General features: G+C 41.3%; 1 protein-coding gene across 5 annotated transcripts in view; it reads left to right on the top strand.

Annotated features, from left to right (window-relative positions):
• The first annotated feature begins 836 nt into the window (after positions 1–836).
• Positions 837–22,815, top strand: part of elna (elastin a) — a 53,853-nt gene continuing 31,874 nt past the window's right edge. For all 5 annotated transcript variants that reach the window (XM_085243346.1, XM_085243348.1, XM_085243347.1 and 2 more), the window contains exons 1-5: positions 837–1,124; positions 14,237–14,305; positions 15,993–16,040; positions 17,091–17,171; positions 17,378–17,404. In XM_085243346.1, the coding sequence (XP_085099472.1) occupies positions 1,049–1,124; positions 14,237–14,305; positions 15,993–16,040; positions 17,091–17,171; positions 17,378–17,404 (301 nt within the window). In that variant the 5' untranslated portion in view covers positions 837–1,048. The remainder of the gene's footprint in view (positions 1,125–14,236; positions 14,306–15,992; positions 16,041–17,090; positions 17,172–17,377; positions 17,405–22,815) is intronic.

The raw sequence follows: 22,815 nt of genomic DNA, 5'->3' as shown, positions 1-22,815 counted from the left end.
CTTCCCACTCTCGCCATTTGCTTGCTCAAATGAAATGGCGAGAGTGGCGAGACAGTCATTGTATGTCTATATAGATCAAACCAAACTGAACTGAATTTGATCCAGGGATGGTTTGCTCAGGCAATAAAATGTTTAAAAATAGGATCGTAGAAGACAACCAACTTATTTAGGTTGAACAGCTGATCAAATGTAAACCGACCAAAGTTATCAGGGGCACAAATAAAAACTTCACTATTTAAGGAGCACAATTACATCAACCCGGAAGCCTGACATTGACTGAGGTCCTCATGAACTTTCTGAGACATCGATTAGCTCCTAAGAAACATCATCCTTGACTTCTTCACACGGTGTCATCTTTGAGTGACGATTCCTGCCTTTTGCATCGCGGGTTGCCGGGCACAGCATGTTTCAGTTTCCCCAGCTGTTTTTTGAACCAGGGACGTTTTTAATATGTGGCTCTTATATTTGGTGGAAAGATGCTGACTCTTGCTGTGTTTCTTTTCACCCTCTATCCTCAGGTTTTTGTGATTGCTTGGTTAAAAGAGTTGCAAGATCGTGGCACTGCAAGTGTTGAAAAGCAACAAGCTGAAAATTAAAGCCACAGAGCGCAGGTAATTATCTGGGTTTGTTGTTTGCTCTTCCTCAGTCTGTAACAAATAAGTATGCTCTGTATCCGTGCAAATGCTTGGCAGTCAATTCAATTCCTTCTGGATGGGGTCTTTCTTGCTCCCTCTCCCTCTCTGTATCTGCCTGTATGTCTCTCGCTCTCTCTCTCTCCCTCTCCTTGCTGGCAGGAGCGTCTGTGCTGCTGGCAGGAGTGACCAGAATAAAAACAGCAACACCAGACATAGACGAGGAAATAAAGCAAAGTGATCCACTGAACCAGAGTGTTTGCCCTCTCATAATTACGTTGAGCTTTTCCCTTTTTTCACCCTCCCCCTGCTTCTTTTTTTTTTCATCACTCTTTGAGACTTCGGGGCTAGTGGTAATTAGCCAGAAGAGAATAAAACCAGCTGATCGGGAGAGGGGTGGTGCATTTTGGAGCGAGATGGCTAACAGAAACATTCTGTTGCTCTTCTGTGGACTCTTCCTCTTAGCACTGATTCAACCCTCTCTTCAAGGAGGTAAGTGCATAACCGCAGGTGAATGGAGTCATAATTATTGCTGCATCAATCAAAGGTTTAGAACAGGTGCAAAAAAGTTTTGTTCCTAAACTTAAAATCCTCAGTCATCAAAATGTCTGCTGATGCTTATTAGCCACAAGGCAGCAAGAAGTACATATAAAGGCTTTATATAATAACTAAAATTGATATTGTTTGCATCGGATGTTAAACTTTTGCAAAATAAAAATGTTAATTTAAAAAGAGCTCTGCATTATATTGCTTAGTATGCTTGGTTTGCTAATTTATTGATGACTGCTGCTCATTTGATTTTTATTAATTCCCACAATACAATCTATATAGAAAAGAGTTCTTATTTTATGTTTCATGTTCGCAAAAAGTGTGCACGTACATGCTGTCTATGACTTCACACTTCTGTCCCATGCATTTAAATATTAAGTTTTAAATGCCACATATTTATCTTAATGATTGCACTCCCCTATTGCATCATTATTATTATTGTGCAATCTAAAAGTAAACCATAACAAGACGCCCCTCAAGTCTCCGAACTCGCTTCACATGCATGTGTTTTAGTGCATTTCAAACACTTGAACTGGCTCCTGTGTGCACACCTATCCATATGCGTGCTTATGTTTATATGGCTGCAGATCCAATCCAAAAAATGTAAGAGGAGGCTCCAGCTGGCTCTTCTTTCTACTCAGGAAAAAACACATACTTCTGATTCACTCCTGATGAACTCCTGCGTTGGACAGAGTGAATGTGAGAGTGACTCTAAAAGCTTTCTGCAGCTCTTGTAGCATGTGTCTACAGAACCGAGGAGCTAGTTTCAAGTGCAGTTTGTCATTGAGACTTATCAGTTTCAGACTGAAAGGGAGAGAGTTTGCCTCCCACTATCATTCAGCTAGTGAGTTTGCTTTCTCTCCTCTGCCTGCATTGCTTTGATTGCTTCTTAGTCTGGGATTTGGCTGAGATTCTGAGTTATTCAGTCCCCAACTGGAAAACATGTCAAGCATCTGGGACTGGGTATGCTGTAGTCCATTTGTTGTTGTATTTATTTGCTTAAAAGTTACAGCTGTTTATATTCCTTATCTCCCAGTGTCCAAGTGTACTTTTAGGTGCATTATGGCTATGCTGCTAGAGTCCTAAAATAAATATTTTGTCCATGTAAAGTCTCACTTTTTCTAGCTGTCTTCATCTGATTGTAGAATTTCTTTATCCGTTCTGCCTCATGGCACATCCATCATGTCTTTTCGGTGCCAGGCGCATTTCTATGGAGATTTTGAGATACTTTCATGAAAAATATATAGCAGGTAAAGGAGCCAGCAAATATCAATATTGGCTTAGCAGCGCAACTTTGATCTCAAGATGAGTGTTGAATCTATCCATTTCAAACATTTCTGTGGTGCTCAAACTAGTTCCATCTGTGTCTGTGCACTCTAACCTGAAAAAACCTTCTGGGCACAGTCCAAGGGTAAATTATCTGTGAGTAACACGAACCTCATTAACACCCAATCCACCCATTTAACGGTTCTGCCCAGAAAATGCCTCTTGTGCCTGACAAATTCACGCTTTGAATTATGGTGGACTGACAACCCTCTCTGAATAACTTCAGTCAACAAATGTAAATGAGAAATGGTACTGGAGGAAACATACAGTTACTATAGTTTGTTTGTTTGGATCTCCCTCATGTGATGAAAGAGGCGGACCAACTTGAAGCTTTTTAAACAATGCGTCCTATAGAACACTAGCTATGGTTTTAAGTATCTCAAGTACCTCAGTCTATATGTTGCATTCACACAGACCATAAAACAATTTAACTGGCCTGTGCCACGTTTTGAGCTTGGCTTCAAGGACAAACAAGGACAGAGTTAATGGCACAACTCTGATTGGCAGGACTTGGCTCTGAGCTCTGATAAAAAGGGGGGGAAGTAGTTTTCTTCCTTCAAAGTGTCCAAAGAATTCAGGAGCTTGGGATTTTTTTTTTCTTTAGTGCTGCTGGAAGCCAGTTCCACTCATTTGGCATTAGTCATGATCAGCCTCGAGGAATATAATACATTAATCGGTGCCAGTCGCCTGGCTCTAGGTGAACTTAAATGCATTGCAGAGTGGACTGCCATGCAAAAGCCAAAACACCAGTGTTGACATGCAGCAGTACCTGAGAGTTACTGGTGGGTACCTAAACTCGATGCACTACTTTATTGGTAGCATGTGCTGTGAACACTTCTTTGGCTTTAATCCCTCCTCTGGTGGGGCGGGTTGCCAACCACAGTATACTGGATTAATGTGACATATAGGTGCTCCCAGCGCTCAACAGCTCTACTCTGCAATTACTGAAGCAGTCTATTTGAAGTACCGTCTGAACAAGATGCAGATTTTTTGGTGGCGGGGGGGAGATTTTTCCAACAAGGTTCTTCTTCTGCTTCTCTCTAGCTGGAGCCACACAAGCATTTTAATTTGTTGACGTTGAGCGGTTTGGTGTAATTTCCAGCAAGGTGACTTCATTCAGTACACATTTGGATAGAAGCTGTTTAGTTACAAGCACTGATTGGTTTGTTATTGTGAAAGAACTTTTATTCCATGTATACATGTCCCACTCTGGCGCATTTCCTGAGAAAGTGTTAGGGAATTGTACAATTCCATCCATGTTTTACATCAAAGAGGTTTTGCAAAGTCACTCTCTGCATCAAAGCACAAAGCAAGGAGCGATTACTAACATGTTGGCTTTCCTATCGCTCTTTCTTTTTTTTCTTTTATCATAACTACTGTTAAGAAGGTTACACAAATCGGAGCAGAGGTTAGGGATGGATGAGTTGTTTTAATACGCATTATGTAATTTGAAGAATAATGCACTGCTAATATCCAGGGAACAACCTCTTAGTTCTTGCACTTCTTTTTTTTCACTACCAGTCTTGACTTTATAAACCCAGCACACAGTTTAATGGAAACCAATTCTTTCTCTGACTCACTGCTTTGCAAACCCAATGTGTTACGATTTAAATGCCTACAGATTTTGGATAGTAGTCACTTCTCACCACTGCTACAAAAACATATCAATAATTTGTTTAGCTCTTACTCTTTGTGTGTAAATGTCAGTCTGAGCATCTTCCAGTCAGATGTTTGGTCTGCAATCGAGGAGTGCCAAGTGTTCAACAAAGAGGCACATTATCTCCGATGATTCATTCCAGCCACTATGCAAGCAGCCCTCACCAGGCTGCGAGCTGGTAGGTGCAATCTTACCGGGCCAGCAATCTGAAGTGGCTCCAGTCAGGAATTTTTTCATCTTCGGCCGCCACAGCTGATGTCCAACTTCTTCTTTTAGGTTTACAACAACCTTCTTTTAGGTTTACAACAAACACCACAACAGCACTATTTTTTATTTAAAAAGACACAAAAGAGGATGAGCTGATGAGGAAAAAATGGAAATAAACTATAATTTTAATCAAATGCATCACATGAGGTTAATCAAAATCATCAAAGTCCTCTGCGGTGAAACAATGTATCCTGTGTTGTGATTGATTTTTTTTTTTTTTTTTTTTGGGGGGGGGGGGGGGGGGGTAAATGTCAGCATGTCTATAAAAGCAGAAGTTTTTTCAGTTTGCTGGTCTGAAGCATTCAGGTGTGTGTGTTAACACAATGCCATCTTCCAGCATTGTGATCAGTTCCAGCAAGTTAACACCAAGGACAGCCTGTGCAATCCTCAGAGAGACTGCAACAAACCCAAGAGCAACATCTCAGACTGTACATGCCTCAGTTAGTACATTCAATGTTAAAGTTTCAGACCTGAACAGCTTAGGTTTACAGGTCTGCAAACCATAATGCATGGCGCCACGTTTGGTAAAACCCAAACACAGCTATCAGCACAAAAATCACAGTCCTGGTGGAAAGATGATGATTTTAGCTTGTGTTGCAACTACTGAGCCTGGGCACCTTGCAGTCACTGAGTCGACCATGAACTCCTCTGTACAACAAAATATTCTAGAGTCAAATGTCAGGCCGTCTGTCCGACAGCTAAAACCCATTATTTCACTAGCTGGACCCACGTCCTGATTTTAAGTTTGACAGCATTTTAGTATGTAAAGGTGAATGCTTGGACATGAATTGAGCTGCAATTTGGGGAAAGTCTCGAAGGGGACTGGCTGCTGCTCCTGGGCCTGGCAGATCCCCATGTACTAAATAGAAGTGAAGAAGTTAAAGAATTGAAAAGGTAAGGGAGGGTGGGGCACGTAAACGAGAATGAACAGCTTGTAGAACTGGGAGAACCTATATAGATGAGAACTGGAAGGAGCATGTTTGGAGGCGTGGTCCCGCTCCTGAAATTCCGATACCTAATCTCCAATTGACCATGCAACAGGACAGTGATCCCAAGCACAAAAGAATGGAAACAAAAGTGTTGCAATGAGCCAAAGTCTATGCCTAAACATGACTGAAATGCTGCGGTGGGTCCTGTGAAAACCCTCCTTTTCATTACTTTATAGGGGATTTCTTTGCAAAGCACAACACATTTTGAGAAACAAAACTTTTTCATATCTTAAACTACATTTTATAATAATAATAATAATGGATTGGATTCCTATAGCGCTTTTCAAGGCACCCAAAGCGCTTTACAATGCCACTATTCATTCACTCTCACATTCACACACTGGTGGAGGCAGCTACAGTTGTAGCTACAGCTGCCCAGTTAGTTGGTACACTTCACAGTGGTGTTATGTTCAGGTGTCCCATCAGTTAACTTGGTTTTTACCAAGTCAAAAGAAATGCAGGGGACACATTTTGGAACATTGCAAACAGTGGATAATGATTTTAGTCATTTATGGTCCTTTTAACATTTCATTTGTAACTCTGTATCAACCAGTGGAACCAACAATCACATAAATCAGATTTTGGAGGGGAGTCACAACATGAACAACTTGTTCCATTAGCTTGTAGTGATTTCACATGGTTGATGGTTATCTCCAACCACGGCCCAGTTTCCTCCGTAATGCTCACGCTTGCAATCCTCACACAGGAGAGCCCACAGCAGCTGCTCCAAACCCATGTTTGGTTTCAAAGGCATGACTTTCCTAATCTTGTAATGATACCCTGTCAGCTTCCAGTAGAAAGCTACACTAGAGCCACCAGAAGGTGAACCCTGACAGGACTGAAATCTGGTCTTGTGAGTTGTTAAAATTCTGCTCACCACATGCTTATGTTTCGCTTCAATCACTGAAACAAGATGGGAAACCGTAGAAAGGGAAGTTGAAATCATTTGGGGGTGAGACTAACATAGATTTTATCTTTGAAAATTTTCATTTTCTGAACTGCTTCTCACATTTTTCCAACATGCTTTGGAAAATAGTGCAAAAATAGTGGAATGACTGACTGATTGGCCAGCTGTCATGTGTCTGATAACAGGAGATGTAAGAGTGCCAGGAACCGCAGTGTTTGCTTCACTGCAGTGCTCCTTGGGTTGCGCTACGAGAGCTTTCCATAAAGAGAGAACCAAACCTCCTCTTCTGGGACAGCGGTTTTGGATACATGATGTGAATACAGCAAACAGCTGCTAGTTTGCCAAAACATTTTGAAATTTTATCTAAAGCGATAGAAATACAGGCGCAGAATCGTGTAAATGTGATGTAAACACTGTCCAGATCTGCCAATACTTCACAAACTATGCACTGTGAACACAATGGTAATGGCTCTGTAAGCCTTTTACAAAGGGAATGCCTTCATTAACTGTTTACGAGGTCACGTGTGTGTGTGTGTGTGTGTGTGTGTGTGTGTGTGTGTGTGTGTGTGTGTGTGTGTGTGTGTGTACTCACACACGTAAGCGTGTTTTTCATGCACAAGTCAGGCAAATTGCTCAATCAACTCCAAAGACCAATTATTAAACAGCCACAGCACAGGGTCAGGGAAATGTCACATTACTCACCCAGCTTGTTGTAAATGAAGTAAGACTAAGATCTTTCAAAGAGCAATTGTAAAAACTGCCATTAACTTGGGTGGTACTATGGAAAAAACTGTCATTGGCTTTGGTTTGATTTAGTAACAAAACAAGATCTGACTTACAATTTCCTACCTTCACTACGAGCCAGTCATTATTTTTGGGCCCAGTAACCCATATCCTCATAAAAATCAAGTGTGTAAGCCAGTGTACATTTTCCACTTAGGCTATAATATGTGATAAATTCATGAATTACAATGGAAGGCTTTGCTGCCAGTTTTGATGCTCAGGCAATACATCAAATAAATTATCTTGCCAGCTGAACAGCTGATAAACATGTCACTTTTTAATTTCCAGGCTTACACTCAAAACATGACATTAGGCAAAGCTAAACATATCTGGATGTGGGCCTTTCCACTTGTTAGCTTGTGTCTAGTGAACTACGTCATTTTAATGAAACTCAAAACAAGGGAATTAGGCAAACCCAAAACACTACGTCCACATATGTGGACGCGTGTGAAAATGATTTCTATCTAAGCCTTCAGGCTTTTCACAGATTGTCCTCTTTGTTCTCCGTAAATGCAAATGCAAATTCCCTGGAAACGAAATAATCAACTCTCGTCAGAGTTTGAATGTCAAGTGTTGACAAGATTTTCACGCTTGAAGCAACCCTCATTGCTGATACACAAATTTAGAAAGTATTATTTTCCTTGCATAATGTAAAAATATAAATAATGTGAGGTTGAGCTTTTCCACACAGCTGCAACTTGGCTGTGATTTATATAAGACTGGAAGCAAACATTTAAAATAAGTGGTGCGCCTTGAGCTACCGATAAGAAACTGTCTTATAAAACAGTGGCTATTTTAAAAAGTAATAAAAATCTGACTAATGACACTTCTGACACCTTTGTAAGAAACGTGTCCCTCTCTTAGGGAGTCTAGGAAATGTTGCCAATCACTAAAATAACAGAATACATGACAGGGTGAGGAACACTACATGTTGTAATGGGATACATAAATGCACCAACACAGTCTAGAACTGTGTGTTAAGCTACTCACAGGGGTCCCTGTAGCTGAAGTGAATAATGTTGAGCATTTTGCTGCAGTACAATGATCTGCTGGGGAATCTTAGGTCCTTGCATTGACCTGGCCTCCAAACTTCCAAATCCCTTTCCAATTGAGCATCTGTGAGAAACATCAGAAAAAGCTGGACCCAGAAAGGCCCCACACCACAATCTATATCCCAGTGTCAGGGAGCGCAGGATAGCCCTATGGATCCCCTGTCTCCCCTGTCTATGATGCTGACTGGGAGTTGTTTTGGCAGCAAGAGGGACCACTCCACAATTTGATTATCCAAAAACTTTTTTTATTAGCTGTTTTTCCCTTAGCTAGGAGTGATGAGTTAGCTGTAGCCTATTCATGCTGTCATAGGTCCAGAGGCTAGGTAACCTCAGATCAGGTCCTTTATTTGACACAGGCCTAACACAAAGACACACGCTCACTCTGACATCAACACCTACAGTACGGCCAATGTAGAATCAGCAATTAACCTAGTGAGCATTTTGTTAGACTGGCAGAGCTGCAGAGAACTCCACTCATTCATACAAGCACTTTTTTTTTTACATCTACTTGTTTTTCTAAGCTCTGGTGGATGCATCGGCGAGCAACATGAGGTTCAGTATCTTCCACAGGGATACGTTGACATGCAAACTGGAGGTCACTGCAGCCATTGTTTTTTTTCTGTGGTGAATTTTTAGATCTTTGAAGCTTTTTCCCAGTTCTCTTGTCGCTCTTTTCCCTGTTCTGGCCCCAGTGTTAGCCGAACAGCAATCAGCAGAAGCATACTCCTCCAGCGATGCACAGAGAAGCTCTTGGAGGATTGCACAGGAGTGTATGTGGGTTTGGTGAAAAATCCTCTTTTCCCCATTAGGAAAGTGACAATCCCCACTAGGGTATAAATACCTGGAACTATCCACCATTTGGTTTTAGAACTGAAGAAGCCTCTTAGCTGAGAGGTATGGAAGCCCATTTCCGCCACTAAAAAAAAAAAGTATCCATAACTAGGGATGGGTATTGATAAGATTTTCACGATTCCGATTCCATTTTTGATTCTGTTTAACGATTCGATTCTTTATTGATTCTCTTTAAAAAAGGAGAACACTAAGGTCGATTAGCTTAGAACTTTGTTTTATATCTTCTCTTTGAACAAGATAGAAATTTAGGATTAACATGGCCTTACAAACCCAGTAGTGAGATCTTAAGAGATCCAGCCTACGGCTCTTCAATGGGGTGTCACAGGGTCCCCAGGAAAAAAATTGTAAATGTAAAATAATAAAATAAATATTCTTCTGTAGCAATAACAAAGTATAACATAAATTATTCTGTAGCAATTACACAAGAATATCCAGTAATGTCCCTGCCTACAATTAAACACATTCACTTACCGAAAATCGGGGGCATCTGCTGTGGCAAATGGGTGCAAGGCTTTTACCACAAACTTAATCACTGCTCTGTGACATTCGTCTATCCTGGCCTGCAAGGAGACGCTACCAGTAGACTGCAGCGAGAACTGCCAGCATCTGAGCCAGACTCTGTCTGTCTCTCTCATCATGGTCACCTAAATGCACAGTAATGGCAGGTTTTGTAATAAGGCAGATCGCGCTAACATAATATGCACTGTTAGTTGATTATTTACCTGCCGCATTAACGGGAGAGGACGTGCAAACGTTACCGCTGCTGCTGGGTTGAGATTCATGAGTCCGGAGCGGAATTAAAAACACGACATTTATTTAAGGTTATCGTGTGTTTTGTGAGCAGATGCTTTTGCATATTCGTAGTGTTTCCTCCCTTAAATGAAAATATCTACTTTGCAAGTATTGCAAGTTGCCCTGTTGTCATCTGTTCTCGTAAAGTATAACCAAACTTTTGAGCGTTTGAGCCGCCATGTTTCCTGCTAGGTAAATGACGCTCCGCAACGTGGTGACATTATTCGGGGCGACTGGAATCGATAAGGGAATTGTTTGCAAAAATGGCAAACAATTCCAAGGAATTGAAACAGTGGGAACCGGTTCTCAACAAGAACTTGGTTTCGATACCCATCCCGATCCATAACTCAAAATTTCAACTTATCAACTTGAAATTTTGAGAAAATTAACTTGAAATTTCGAGTAAGCTCTGCCCATCAGTAAGCTACGTGGAATGTGCACTCGAAGCCGGATCGAGAGTACGTTTGCTGATAGTAACACCATGTGATTCAGCTAATAACACAAGGAATTCGTCATTTGTGAAGCCACACTTTGTGCATTCATGACTGGCTGTAATACTTGTACCTTAGCTGTAGCATTTGTAGCTGAGGGCTTCAGCTTCCGGGTAACAAAGAAATTACGTAATTCATGTAGATTACTGAATTTCGATTTAATAACTCGAAATTTCGAATTATTAAATCAAAATTTTGAGAAAAGTAAGTCAACATTTCAAGGTACTTTTCCAAAATTTTGAGTTAGTAAGACAAACTTTCGAGTTAATAAGTCGAAATTTCGAGTTAAGTCTATTTCTCAAAATTTCGAGTTATGGATCCTTTTTTTTCTTTGTGGTGGAAACGGGCTTCCATAAAGATGTGAAACATCATCACGAAAATTAATTAACATCCAGTCACTTTCTTTCTAAACTCCATAGACTACTATGACTTGAATGACTAAGAACCTACACAGACAGACTAAACTATGCTTGAGGTCTATCTCACACAGTAGTCCCGCTTGCGCTTTTGTTAATCAGAGGCAGCCAATCAGAAGAATGTTTGATTAAAGTGCTAAAAAAAAACCCCCAGCTTATTTCAGACAGTGGATAAGCTGTGTGCACCAAAACCTCAGGATAGGAATTATTGTGTAAATGATGAAAAAAATCCTCTCGTACAGTCCAAGAATCAAATGATGGAGGTGAAAATAAGGATAATAGGCTGTGTTTTATGTTATGACTGATCAGTCTGTGTAGATTTGGATGTGAGGTTTGGATGTTTGCAATTATCCTGAGGGTTACAGACAGTACAAAAGTGACTTCTTTTCCTTCTCTGTCTTTATTTTTTGCAAAGTTAACTACTGAAGTGTAGCTCAGAGTCGCCTAGTTTACTGGCTACACCACATCAAAAACTTTCTTGACATCTCTTGACAGGTTTCATTGCTTGTCTTCAGTCCCCCTGCCTCCAAAATGTGGCGTAAGGGTGATTCATATCTGGCAGGCCCTTAGACACCATGTTAGGTGAAAGTGGCGAATTATTATGTCTTTGCCTTTGTGGTGGGTGGAGTGATTGCTCTAAATGTTGCTCCTTTATGTTTCACTCAAAAGTGATGCAGCAATAGCTATTCCTGCTGGCAGGCTTAATTATTTAATGTGGTGAACCACACTGAGGCAAGCTCCATCTTCCATTATGAAGAGAAAACTAGAATTTTGTGCTTTAATCTTAACATCGTCTTCTGTGATTAGCATGCAAAATACCACAGGAAGTCTCAGGATCTCGTCCCCAGATAATGAACTTTGTACTTTGTTGATGACTAGCTTACTGACAAACCATTGACTAAGAGTCCCACAGCTGGACCACATTCAAGTCCAAAGTGAAACTGGTGACAAGTCAAAATTGCTGCCAGGGTTCCTGTGAGTGCATGTACATCATCACCCTCTTAATATGCACAGAGCACCCTACAGAAAAAAATACAGTCTGTGCACCCTATTTAGGTTGTAACAGTCACTAACATTTAACTGATACCAAGAAAGCTTATTTCTCCCTACACAGCAGCCAGTAATTTATTAATATTTTCTTTTCCCCTTCTTATTTATCCGAAGTTGTCACAACTTCTTCTGTTCCAGTGGAGATAACCTGTACCAAGAAGGTTTCTACACATAAAATTATATTTGTTATGATTACCTTTTAGCTTTTACTCTTAAAAAAAAAGGGGGAGAGGGGCTTTTGCGGGGCCACCAGTCTTCTTTTCTCAACACCATGCACGTCACAAACACCCAGAAAACTTGACTGTGCAGTCTAAATCCTGCTTGCTCTCCGAGTCAGTCTTGTCCTCCACACACATTCCAACACATTCCCATGACCTGGCTGAGTTCATGAGGAACATAAGCACATGATGATGGTGATGATTAAGAAAATCATGAAGAAATCTTCAAATTTATTGACGTAGGTCAGGGCACTTGGCAGAGGTCAGTTTGTGCCTTATTTGGATGCACGGTCTTGGTGAACCCGGTGCACTCTGTGGATGTGGTACAGTAGCACGACTGGATTCTAAGCAGGAGGAAAACTGGAGCAGACCTGCAGTCCGTCCTGCCTCACTTACAATGCCAGCACAGGAAATCCTCCTTTTGATTGCTAAATGAAGGCGCAAGATTGAGAACAATAACTGTGCGTCCACTGTGTAGTGCCTTGCACTTGAGCTCTATGCCATGGAGCCACGGGCATGGGCAAACTAATGGAGACTGACAAACATGTGCACTGCATTTCAAATTACTACAAAGCACTTTTTTGTTTCAGTCTGTAAGGCCAAACCTCAAGAAATGTGATCAGTCCAGCACTCTGATCCTTCCAGCGAGGATAAGTTAAGAGAGACCCTATCATTTGTCCTACACTGCAGACAACCACAGGGGTTATAAGACCTTTCTTGACGCATTACTTTTTGCCCAACACAACATTTTATCTCTTCATCATAAAAAATCGTGTTTATCCCTTAACTATCAGCACAGTTGCAAAGTATCCGAATGAGTGTGACACTATTGTCCATAGCTTCACTGCAAACCACTTACAGCTGCATCAGTACATTTAAATTAAAGATTTTCATACATAATTTGCTTGTAATTTAATAATCCAGCTGTGTGTTAAAAAATATCTTCTTCTTCCAGTCCAGGTGGTTCCTGCATCATCCTCTAGGACTGTGCACTTCACTAGTTCCCCCCACTGATTAGCACTGCTTTATTAGCCTCAGCTGCAAAACTGATAATAGTTGCACAAATCAAAAATATGTCACAGGTTGTTAGCGTTTTCTTCAATCTGGCGTACTCGATAAAATGCATGGGCTGGGTTTTTTGGTTTTGGTTTTGGTTTTGTTTTTTTGTGCCATGTGTGATGAACTTCGATTCATCCAGCTTGGACAGCAATACCTTGTAATGTTCCTCTTCTAATGGCCTCACCCAGTGGACGGAACCGAAAGCCCAGTTTTCAAAGTGTATTCTCTAATAAACACATGAACGCCTTTGACATGTGTTTTAAATTAAATTGCCTTCCAACACATATAAGAGCCATTAAACATAGTGGTCTTACAGCCACATTCTCTCATTTACATTGTGTTTTTGTGATATAAACCAGGTTTTCCCCTCAAAAAATATTACTTGTAATTTTGGCTTTAGCTCACCGGTCCCGTTGGATTTAGCTGTTAGTCCTCCCAGAACAACTGCAGTCATTTTTTTTAAGTCTCCATTTCTTTTTATTTCTCTTGTTGTTCCTTGCACACATGAGGCCACCATGTCTGGGATCCAGAACGACCATCTCAGGAGTTACTCACAGTTGCAGCCAAAAATCAGCCGAAAAATAAGGCTAGGGGATGCAGGTGGGGGTTGTGGGTATCCAGAGTGGTGCAGTAGGATTCAGAAAGAAAGTTTCCAACTGCAGTACCTCATCAGTATGAAAACGATTTGAATTTTCTCCTCATCAAAGTTATAGTTTCCCTTTCACTGTGGATTCGGCTGCAGCGGCTGTGTGCACGTTTCATTTAATTTCTGCAACCTGGGGCGGATGTGTATACCAAGGACGGATTCCATTTTTGCTTTATAATAATAATAATAATAATAATAATAATACATTTTATTTAAATAGCGCCTTTCAAAGCACCCAAGGACACTGTACAACAGATAAAAACTGGAAATATACACAATGATAAAAATAGAAGATAAAAGTTAAAACATACAGAAATTTAAGAATAGGCAATTTTAAACAGATGAGTTTTGAGGGTGGACTTAAAATGGGTCACGGATGATGGAAGTGTTTAAGAGTGTTTGTCCAATAAATGAGCTATTTGTTTAGAAATGCTATTAGAAGCAATGTGCTTTTTTAAAAAAAAAATGGCTGCATGCCCATATTTCTAGTTAGTGTCACATGTGTTTGTGATAGAAGATAACTTCTTGCTTTTTCTGATCTGTGCTCCAGGTGTGTATCTACCACCTGGTGCTGGGTTAGGACCAGGAGGCGGTGGAACAGGAACTGGATTCTTTCCAGGTAAAAGAGCATCCACCCAGTGTCTGCACAATTTAAAAACAAAAAAACATCCAGAACGCAGCCACTATAAACAAAGTCTGCTTCTCTTTAGAAAAGGTATGAGAGGTACATTGAACTACCGTGGAGCAGAAGTTTAACTAAAAGAAATAGTAGTATAAGAATCACTGCAATGTGAACATGCAATTGACTCAAAATAAAGACACTTGCAGTATTATGTGCAAAAGAATACGAGAAACATAGCACTCTGCTTGGCAGTGCTTTGTCATCAAACTTCAAAGCTGAGTTGATAGTTAAGTCTTGGCACTGATGATTCAAATGACTGAAAGTGGCTCACACAGATTTAACGTTCTTATTTATAACTGAAACCTAAGGGGTCTGTTTCTGTCAAAAGCATAAACTGGAAAGTCTGAAACTGAGTAAATATTTAACCCAAAAAGTCTTTCAAGGGTGAAAATGTGCATGTTTGTGACATGTAATCATCCTTTTCTCTTGTTGTATGTACTCAAAAATATACACTCATATGAAAAAGAAAGTTTTCACATGACTTCATGCAGTCCTGTCAAAGCACACTCTTACTGCCTCCAGAAGAATTAATAAGGTAAGGAGGAGCCAGGTGCTGCTAATCAAATGCGTATAATTAATCATGAGGAAGTGTGACCATTTCCAAAGGTTGCCTGAAGAAAGCGTCTTTTCTCTAAAATAAACATGACAGCATGGCTTAGGCTTGCAAAGCTGCATTTGAACAAACCACAAGATTTCAGGAACAATTTCCTTCGAGCCAAAGTAGAAATGCTTGGCCCTAACGCACAGCATTGTGTCTGCTGAAAACCAAACACAGCATATCAAACACATCATACCACCGTGGTGCAGGGGGGATGATTTCGGTTTATTTTGTAGCCACAGGACTTGGGCACCTTGAAGTCACAGAGTCGACCCTGAACTCCTCTGTCTCAAAGTATTCTAGAGTCAGATGTGGGGCCATCTGTCAAACAGTTAAAGCTTAGCTCAAACTGGGTCATGCAACAGGACAGTGATCCCAAAAAATTTACAGCAGAATGGTTGAAGCAGAAAAAAATTAAGGTGCTGCAATGACCCAGTCAAAATCCAGACCTCAACCTGACTGAAATGCTGTGGTGGAACCTTAATAGAGCCGCGCATAAACAAATGCCTGCAAACCTCAGTGAACTGAAGCAACCTTGTACAGGAGAGTGAGCCAAAATTCCTCTGCAACGATGTGAGGGGCTGATAAAGTCACACTGAAAATGATTACTTCAAGTTATTGCTGCTAAAGTTGGGTCTATAAGCTATCGAATCATGGGGCATACTCGATTTTTCACCAGACTGCACGGAGTCCTGTGCAAAACTTGACTGCATACAATCAATGTATAAGCACATGCATTCAGTGATTTATAACATATACCTTAATGTATGCATGTGCAGCATTGTCATTTCTGGAAAAGGAACACAGATTTTGAGCCTCACAAGCGGACTTATGTGACCGTGCTTCATCATGATATAAAAACTTATATGCAAGTATGTAGTAACCCTCAGAAGATGCCACAAGACACTCCTGGTGTCCTGAGAGAACTTATGACACAAGTCAGCTGGCATGATGATAAACTGTGATTTACCTTACTACATGTAGGCAAACCATAAATCAATAGTTGTATGACTGTTATTTTACTAGGGGCTGCTGGAGGGTTCCCTGCGGGCTATAAACCAGCTAAAGCTGCAGGTGAGTAGAAGAGATTTTTTGATTTATGACTTTTCCCCCCAAAAAAATAAAAATAACTTCTCAAGAATTGCATCTGGTTTATCATGAACCGGATCATTCATGTCTCTGTCTGTGATGTGGACAAATTAAACAAAATTATATCATAAAAGTCTTCTTCAAATATGTATATTGGAAGAATTGTTTTTTAGCCTCATGGAGCTGTGCATGGATCAAGGCGATTTTATGATGAATTCAACTTGGTTTAACTCATTGTCTTCCAGCTACTGATTAATATTTATACATTTTTAATAAGCTTCAGCATCATCTAGGCCGCTCTTTGAAGAGAGTCTTTCATTCGGCTCAGCCTAAATCAGCGATATTTTCCATGTAAGTTTCTATAAATCGAGAAAGTAGTGTCATTGCAGGCACAGGTATTCAGTCTGATGATTATCATTTCACACATCAGCAGCAGATACTCACACACACAATTTTAGCAGCAGCTTTACACACCCTGTGTAGTGCCCTGGCAGGGCTTCAGCTCCCATTTGCTGAACAAGTTTGACCTTGTGCACCTTTTTCATTTTTTTGCTATATTTTATGCTAATGCTATTTGAGGGCTATGCGCACGTTAAGTTTACAACATTAAGCATGCAACAGTGTAACATTAGTTCCATAAGAAACAGACTGCAGTCCTTGAGACAAATTTCCCTGTCAACGCTCGGATTTGGTTCGGCCGGATCAAGGGGAAACAACTGGTGAGACTTCCTTATCACGCCACCACAAGCTAAGATTAATTAAATCCAAGGGATATTGCTGAGGCAGTAAAACAATGTGTTTGAGGGCTGACCGCTTTTAATAAGCCTGTTTGCTGGAAGGCATTATGAGTTTTCTCTTATATGGTCTTTAACAATGATTACCGTGATAATTAACAGCCATCTCCAAATGGTAACGATGAAGACAAAATGACGACATGACACGAGATTGTTACAGAAACAAACACAGCAGTGCGACCGTGATCAGCCTATCATTAATGTTGTCATCACTTTTGTCATCATCTGCTGTTTCTGTCAGGAGGTTATGCAGGAGGAGGTGGAGGCCGAGGCCTATTCGTGCCAGGGGCAGGTGGCCAGGTCATTGCAGGATTGCCAGCAGGTATGAAGCAACTGCGCTTAATTGATTTAGCTGTCGACCAGCAATGCACCTGCCTTTAGGAGCCGCTGTCATTACACATAATCAGGCAAAGCATTTCGGCATCTTAAGTCATAGCTGTCCGTTTGTGTTAAAACAGTTTAACAAATTATGTCACAATCAGATAATCACACAGTCCTCGCATATTATGTTTGCTTTGACTTCAACAGGACAAGGTGGAAAAGCCCCTAAACCAGGTAAGCTGGAACATTTTTTTAGTGTTATTGTGGTTTTTATTCTATCGTTTTACTGATATTAAAACAGACTCTGATTTTTACATGGAGCTAACACTAATCTACACTTTCACAAAATATTTTGAACCCACTATTTTTGCTCTGTTTCCACATGATGCAGTATTGCAATAACAAGGAGATTTTACACCATGTTGGACGGTCTTGAAAGGAAGGAACTCTAGTCACTCTATGGTCTGCATTACCTTTACCCACCCAGTCCTTAAAGAGACAGTCTATTGATCGGGTGTCAGCAGGTTGTCCTTATCAGCCCTCGGGTTTTTTGTGGTGGTGGGGTTGGCATCTCTCTGGGGAATCCTGACTGGGTGGGATCATACATACAGATTTCTCTACCTCTGCTGCATGAAAAGGATTAAGGAGTGATGATTGGCAGAGTGCAAACAGCTATCAACGCCTGCCAAGCAGTGGTGCCAGAGCACTGATTAATGTTATTGTAAAGCTGGACCCTCACAATATCTGGAAACCTCCGTGTTGAAATTTACCACAGCCCTTCTCTCCGATACTGTACAATAAATATTTTCCTTTGCTGTATTTTAGTCTGCACCGCATTGGTGCTCTAGTAAATTTAGCCATCATTTAATTTCCCCCAAGCACCGCTGATACAATCGCAGCCTACCTCTCTGTGTTTAGAAAGATAAGGGACCAAGCAATGGTTCTATAGTCCTGATAACACATGGAGCGGGGTCCCTCTGGAGTGCCACACCCTCACCCTCCAACCAGAGAAGCTGGAAAGCACTTTTGTGAAAATGACCTAATATCCAGCATTTGGTGGAAGTTGACTTTGGCCGGGCGCAGCAGAGCATTACTGGAGAAATATTGCGCTTTTGTGTGCATTTAAGACCCCTCTCTTCCTCACCGTGTACACGGCAGGAATTAAATTGGTGAGAAAAAGGGAAGTGAGAAATGTTTTAAAAAGCTCCTTTCGTGTTTGTTTTAGATCAGTGCTCCGCTCTGAATCCATACTAATCTTTGTTGTATGGAAAATACTCACAGTGCATTACTGGGGTTTAGCTAAGACGCTTTTTTTAAATGGAAAAGAAGACTTAAAGCCTCAGGGGAGCAGTAATATGTTCCGCTTCATGGCTGTTCACAAAGCTTTGAATGTTGGTTTCCATCAGAGCTGCTTTCCTTTCCATCAGAGGAATATTGCCTGAAGCCTTACAAGCATGAAGCCTCCATTAATACACAAATGTATATCTACAGTTCACCTGTAAGTAAGACTCACACAGCGGCAGGTAGAATCCATCCCATTGGTCAGTGTCTGCAGGCTTGTGCTGCAGAGAGAACATGCAACTATCACGTGAAAATTCACTGACATGTTTTTAGTTTTTCATTAATCTTCAATATTAAGAGCAGGATTGTCTTTCTAAGGACACACAAATGCAAACACTGGTCAGCTAATCTCAGATGCATGCTCACATAACAAGAGCTGCCATTCATTCTTCTGATGAAGTCAAGCAGTGACATTGCATTCCTCAGATATGCACCTTGCCTTTGCAGTAATGGAGAACAGCAGCTGGCTATGTGAGTAGCGTGACTGCAGTGAATTGCAGCGTAACTCATGCAAGACCTTGTAAATGTTACACTAATTGTGAAGTCTGTCAGCATCCAGCTCTGACAATACAATGAAAGGTGGAAGGAGGAACTTTCTCCTTATGAACAGCTGTTGGAGCCCTTTTCTTGTGCTGCCTCAAGCGAAGGTGGAATCAATACTCATAGCGTTATTGCTGAAACTTGGCTCTCGCCGACCAGCCTCTTGTCACTTTCAGGCAACGTGAACGCAGTTAACGAGAAACATAGAGGTTACTGTTTTTGCTGTTGGTGTAATTTCTTTGTACGATTACAATGGTCTGTTTTAGCTTGAGAAAAGATGTGTCTGTGTGGGAGAGCTGCAATGTGTTTACACTCAGCCTACCAGTGGACTCTCCAAGATTAATAAACACTGAAGATCATAGACAACATGTTGTCTGTCTTCATTTTCTAACGCTGTCAGAAGCTGACAAAAGCGAGCCTCGGCCTTTGAGCAATGAAAACGTATATGAGCCATTGGGATCTGTAAGCAATTTAACAGACTATAGATCTCATACAGCAGATGGATGAAATACTGCTCGTGTATAGCTTGTCTGTCGAAAGCATCAGTGGCAGTCGGGCTTTTATTAGTTTCTAGGCTCATAATGTTATAAAATAGGTATGTGTGAGCAAATAGCAACGACTAAAGGAAAAAACTAATGGCTGGCTGGCAGCAATTCGCAAATCTGAAGAAATTAACATCTCAGGAGAAGACAAGTAGGCATCAGGTGTCACTTCTCTGTAAGAAAGTCCAACACTAGCTTTTAGGAAAGCTGTCGCTGAACAGTCTCTGTGCTATTCAGGACAGCTGAGTACACTGAGTTTCTGAGTAAGCTCTGCCAACTGCCATCCAACCACAAAGAAAGACGGAAATTGATATTGTGAGCCTGGTAATGTAAGCCCACTGCTCGGCTTAACTTTGTGATGCAACTGCAGTGTAGTACAACTCAGCATTACAACATGAAGTCTCCAAAAAGTCTTTGCGAAGGCGCAGCGGGATTTGTTGCGGAGCCGTTTATGAATAGATAAGCGTACTGGAAAAAACTGGCAGCTGAGTGTAAAGAGTCTCGCCTTTTCTGTGGCTCTTCCACTGAAACATGATGATGAAAAGTATTGGAAAATGTAGTCAAAAATCCTCCTCGGAAAATTTGAGATACATGTAACATTTTGGTCCACACAGAAACATGTCTCTGAGTTGTTTTGGCAGTCATATGGACCTGCGTGGCAGCAGGCCAGCAGAGAGTTGTGGCTGCTGATTGCAGAAAATACATGCAGGTGGTGGGCTTGAGTGTTCGCACCACTTTAGACTGTTTGTGAAAATCTGAAATAAATGAAGATATTCACTTTAATACCATCACTGGGGGAAAAAAAGCCCCTGTAATTCATAAGAAAACAGTTATTTCAACACACGCACTTCTTTTTTTTTTCACCTAAAAACTCAGAATTTCTTTTTTCAGTTAATCTTTCTAGGATTTAAAAAGCAGAAGTACACCTGCTTTTCTTTTCCTGCTCATCTTCTGGTTCATATCGCGGCCATTGTTTGAAGACGCACCAAGTGAACTTGTCTTCTTCAAAAGCAGGAAAGGCAGAGAAATTGAAGCGTGCAGTGGACACGGGGAGGACAGACGAGAGACAGGCTAAAGCAAGGAGAACGGAAAGGACCGATAACTCATGCGGACATGCCGTATATATGTCATACGCGTACACCACCTCTCACTGCCGCGCAGAGAATTATATGCGCATTCATTCGCATTGCACACATACCGAGAGAGCTCTGTGAGAGAAAGGAGACTGATAGATTGAGGTGAGGATTAAAGTGTTTAGCCAAAAGAAGATGAGCTCTGAGGAGGTTTAGTCTCCTGGAGCACATGTGGCTTTCATTACCGCAGCTCAGACCTGTCCTCTGAGCTGTCAGAGACTGGAAGCATCTGCATGTGAATATGCATGACTGTGATTGTATGTAAATATGTTTATCATCTTCATATGTGCGCAATTACGAGAGCGACCGCATGTGTGCGCGCCGACACAAACACACACAAATAGCGATGTGTATTCTGACATCGGTTTGGAGGCATTCGGCATCCCTTTCAGCACATAATAGACACACTTGTTTATGCAGGAAAAATGTGAATTATGGACTTTTCTCTATTCTTACTCAACTATCTTTCCTCTTAGTCCATTTAATCTGCCCTCCACCGGCTCTCTGCGTCAAGCGTTCAAGATCTTGGAAAATAAACTGTCTGCAACGGAAACTTTCTGATATCACCCCCACACTGGACTCAGCCCACCCAATATGCACACAGCCAACACGGCTTATTTGTTCGCATTGCAAATGCCTGTTGTCTCCCAAACAATTTTTCTTGGATTACGTCACCAGTTGTTGATGTCCTCGCGAATTCATCTCAAGAATTACATTTATATTGGATTAAAGCTTGATAAGAAGCTCTTTATTAGTTTTCATTGGTGCCTAATCAGTCAGGCGTTCCACACATCACTGTTTCTAACTGTGGTATTTCCCCACATGCAATTATAAAGTACTTTCTCTCTGCTTTAGGAATATCTCCTCAGGCCCTCACTGGCCAGTTTTGTATTTTGTTTGCACGGTTATTTTCCTGGGAACGTTACTACCGATGCATCTTGTCCGTCTCCGCTTTGTTGGTTGAGCAACTGTCCCATGACGATACTTCTCACAACCTCTTCTGACGCTCCCTTTGCCAGCAGGTCGGCAACATGCAACTGTACTTGTCCATCTGGCTGCACAGCCAAAGCGTTATTTATGTAGTGATAGAGAAATTTCTTTCTGTTGTTTTAGTAAGAGCTTATGAAGACAGGGTGAAGTCTGTGAGAGCCGAGGGCCTGTTTAGTAGATTTGTTTAAGAGTAAGCATTTACAGCGCTGTTGCTGTGAGTTGGGTTTGAAGAATTTAAAGGGCCATTAAGAGGAGATTATTTGTTTGGAAAGTTTACTGTATGCATTCCAGTCTTGGTGGGTATAAAGGATCATGCATCACACGGCATCATCAAAAGAGTGGTGGGTGATTGATACATACACAGCTCACGTCTATGCTCAGGTCTGATGCAGGGCCTTAAAAATGTTGTGACTCCACATGTGTCATTTTAAAAAAAGTCACTGCAAAAGTGTTCTGGTGCTGATGTCTTGTCCTCCCAGTGCAGGTTTGCTCATTCATTAAAGTGCTCCTAATTTCAAATAATGGGAGTCGCAGAAATTATCTCACCCCTGTGAAATGTCACTCTTGGATTTCTCAATCAGGCCCAGTGCCGGGCTTGAGTAACCTGGGATGATAAATGGGTTCTGAATGACTTCAGCTTTGGCCCTTGAGGCTTCGTAGGTATCCTAACGCATTAGTTCATGCAGCAATGCCTCTGCATATTTGTAACGTGCTATTTAGTAAACAGCTTTCCCACCGTCAGTGACAGTTTATCTTCCTTTGCTTGCTTTCCTTTGTAGAGTATCCCATACAGTTTGTCATAATGAAATGCCTCTCGTGGCTGAGCGGTGATAGCAGCCTTTTTCATAACGACAGAGGAACTTGGAAAATGCTTTTAAGGCTGACTCGAGGAATCCATCGTCAATGTTTTAATTTGCATGTTATGAGCCGAGCCGACCTGTTGAGCACTAGCCTCCCCTCTCGGCCCTCTGTTGTCAGAAAAGCATTCAGTGGAATGGCAGTTAGATGCATATGTGGACCATCTGGGAGAGGAAACGCACTTGGCCAACTTTACATACCATGGCCACAGGCTGCATTTGTTGACTGATTTTCTTACACC

Source organism: Mchenga conophoros, linkage group LG14 (genome assembly GCF_057382185.1).
Source record: "Mchenga conophoros isolate Kocher_MC1m ecotype Shallow Benthic linkage group LG14, M_conophoros_male_GT1.1, whole genome shotgun sequence".
In the NCBI taxonomy this organism is placed as follows: domain Eukaryota; kingdom Metazoa; phylum Chordata; class Actinopteri; order Cichliformes; family Cichlidae; genus Mchenga; species Mchenga conophoros.
Note: the sequence above shows the minus strand (reverse complement) of the source record. Positions and strands in the feature narration are given on the sequence as shown.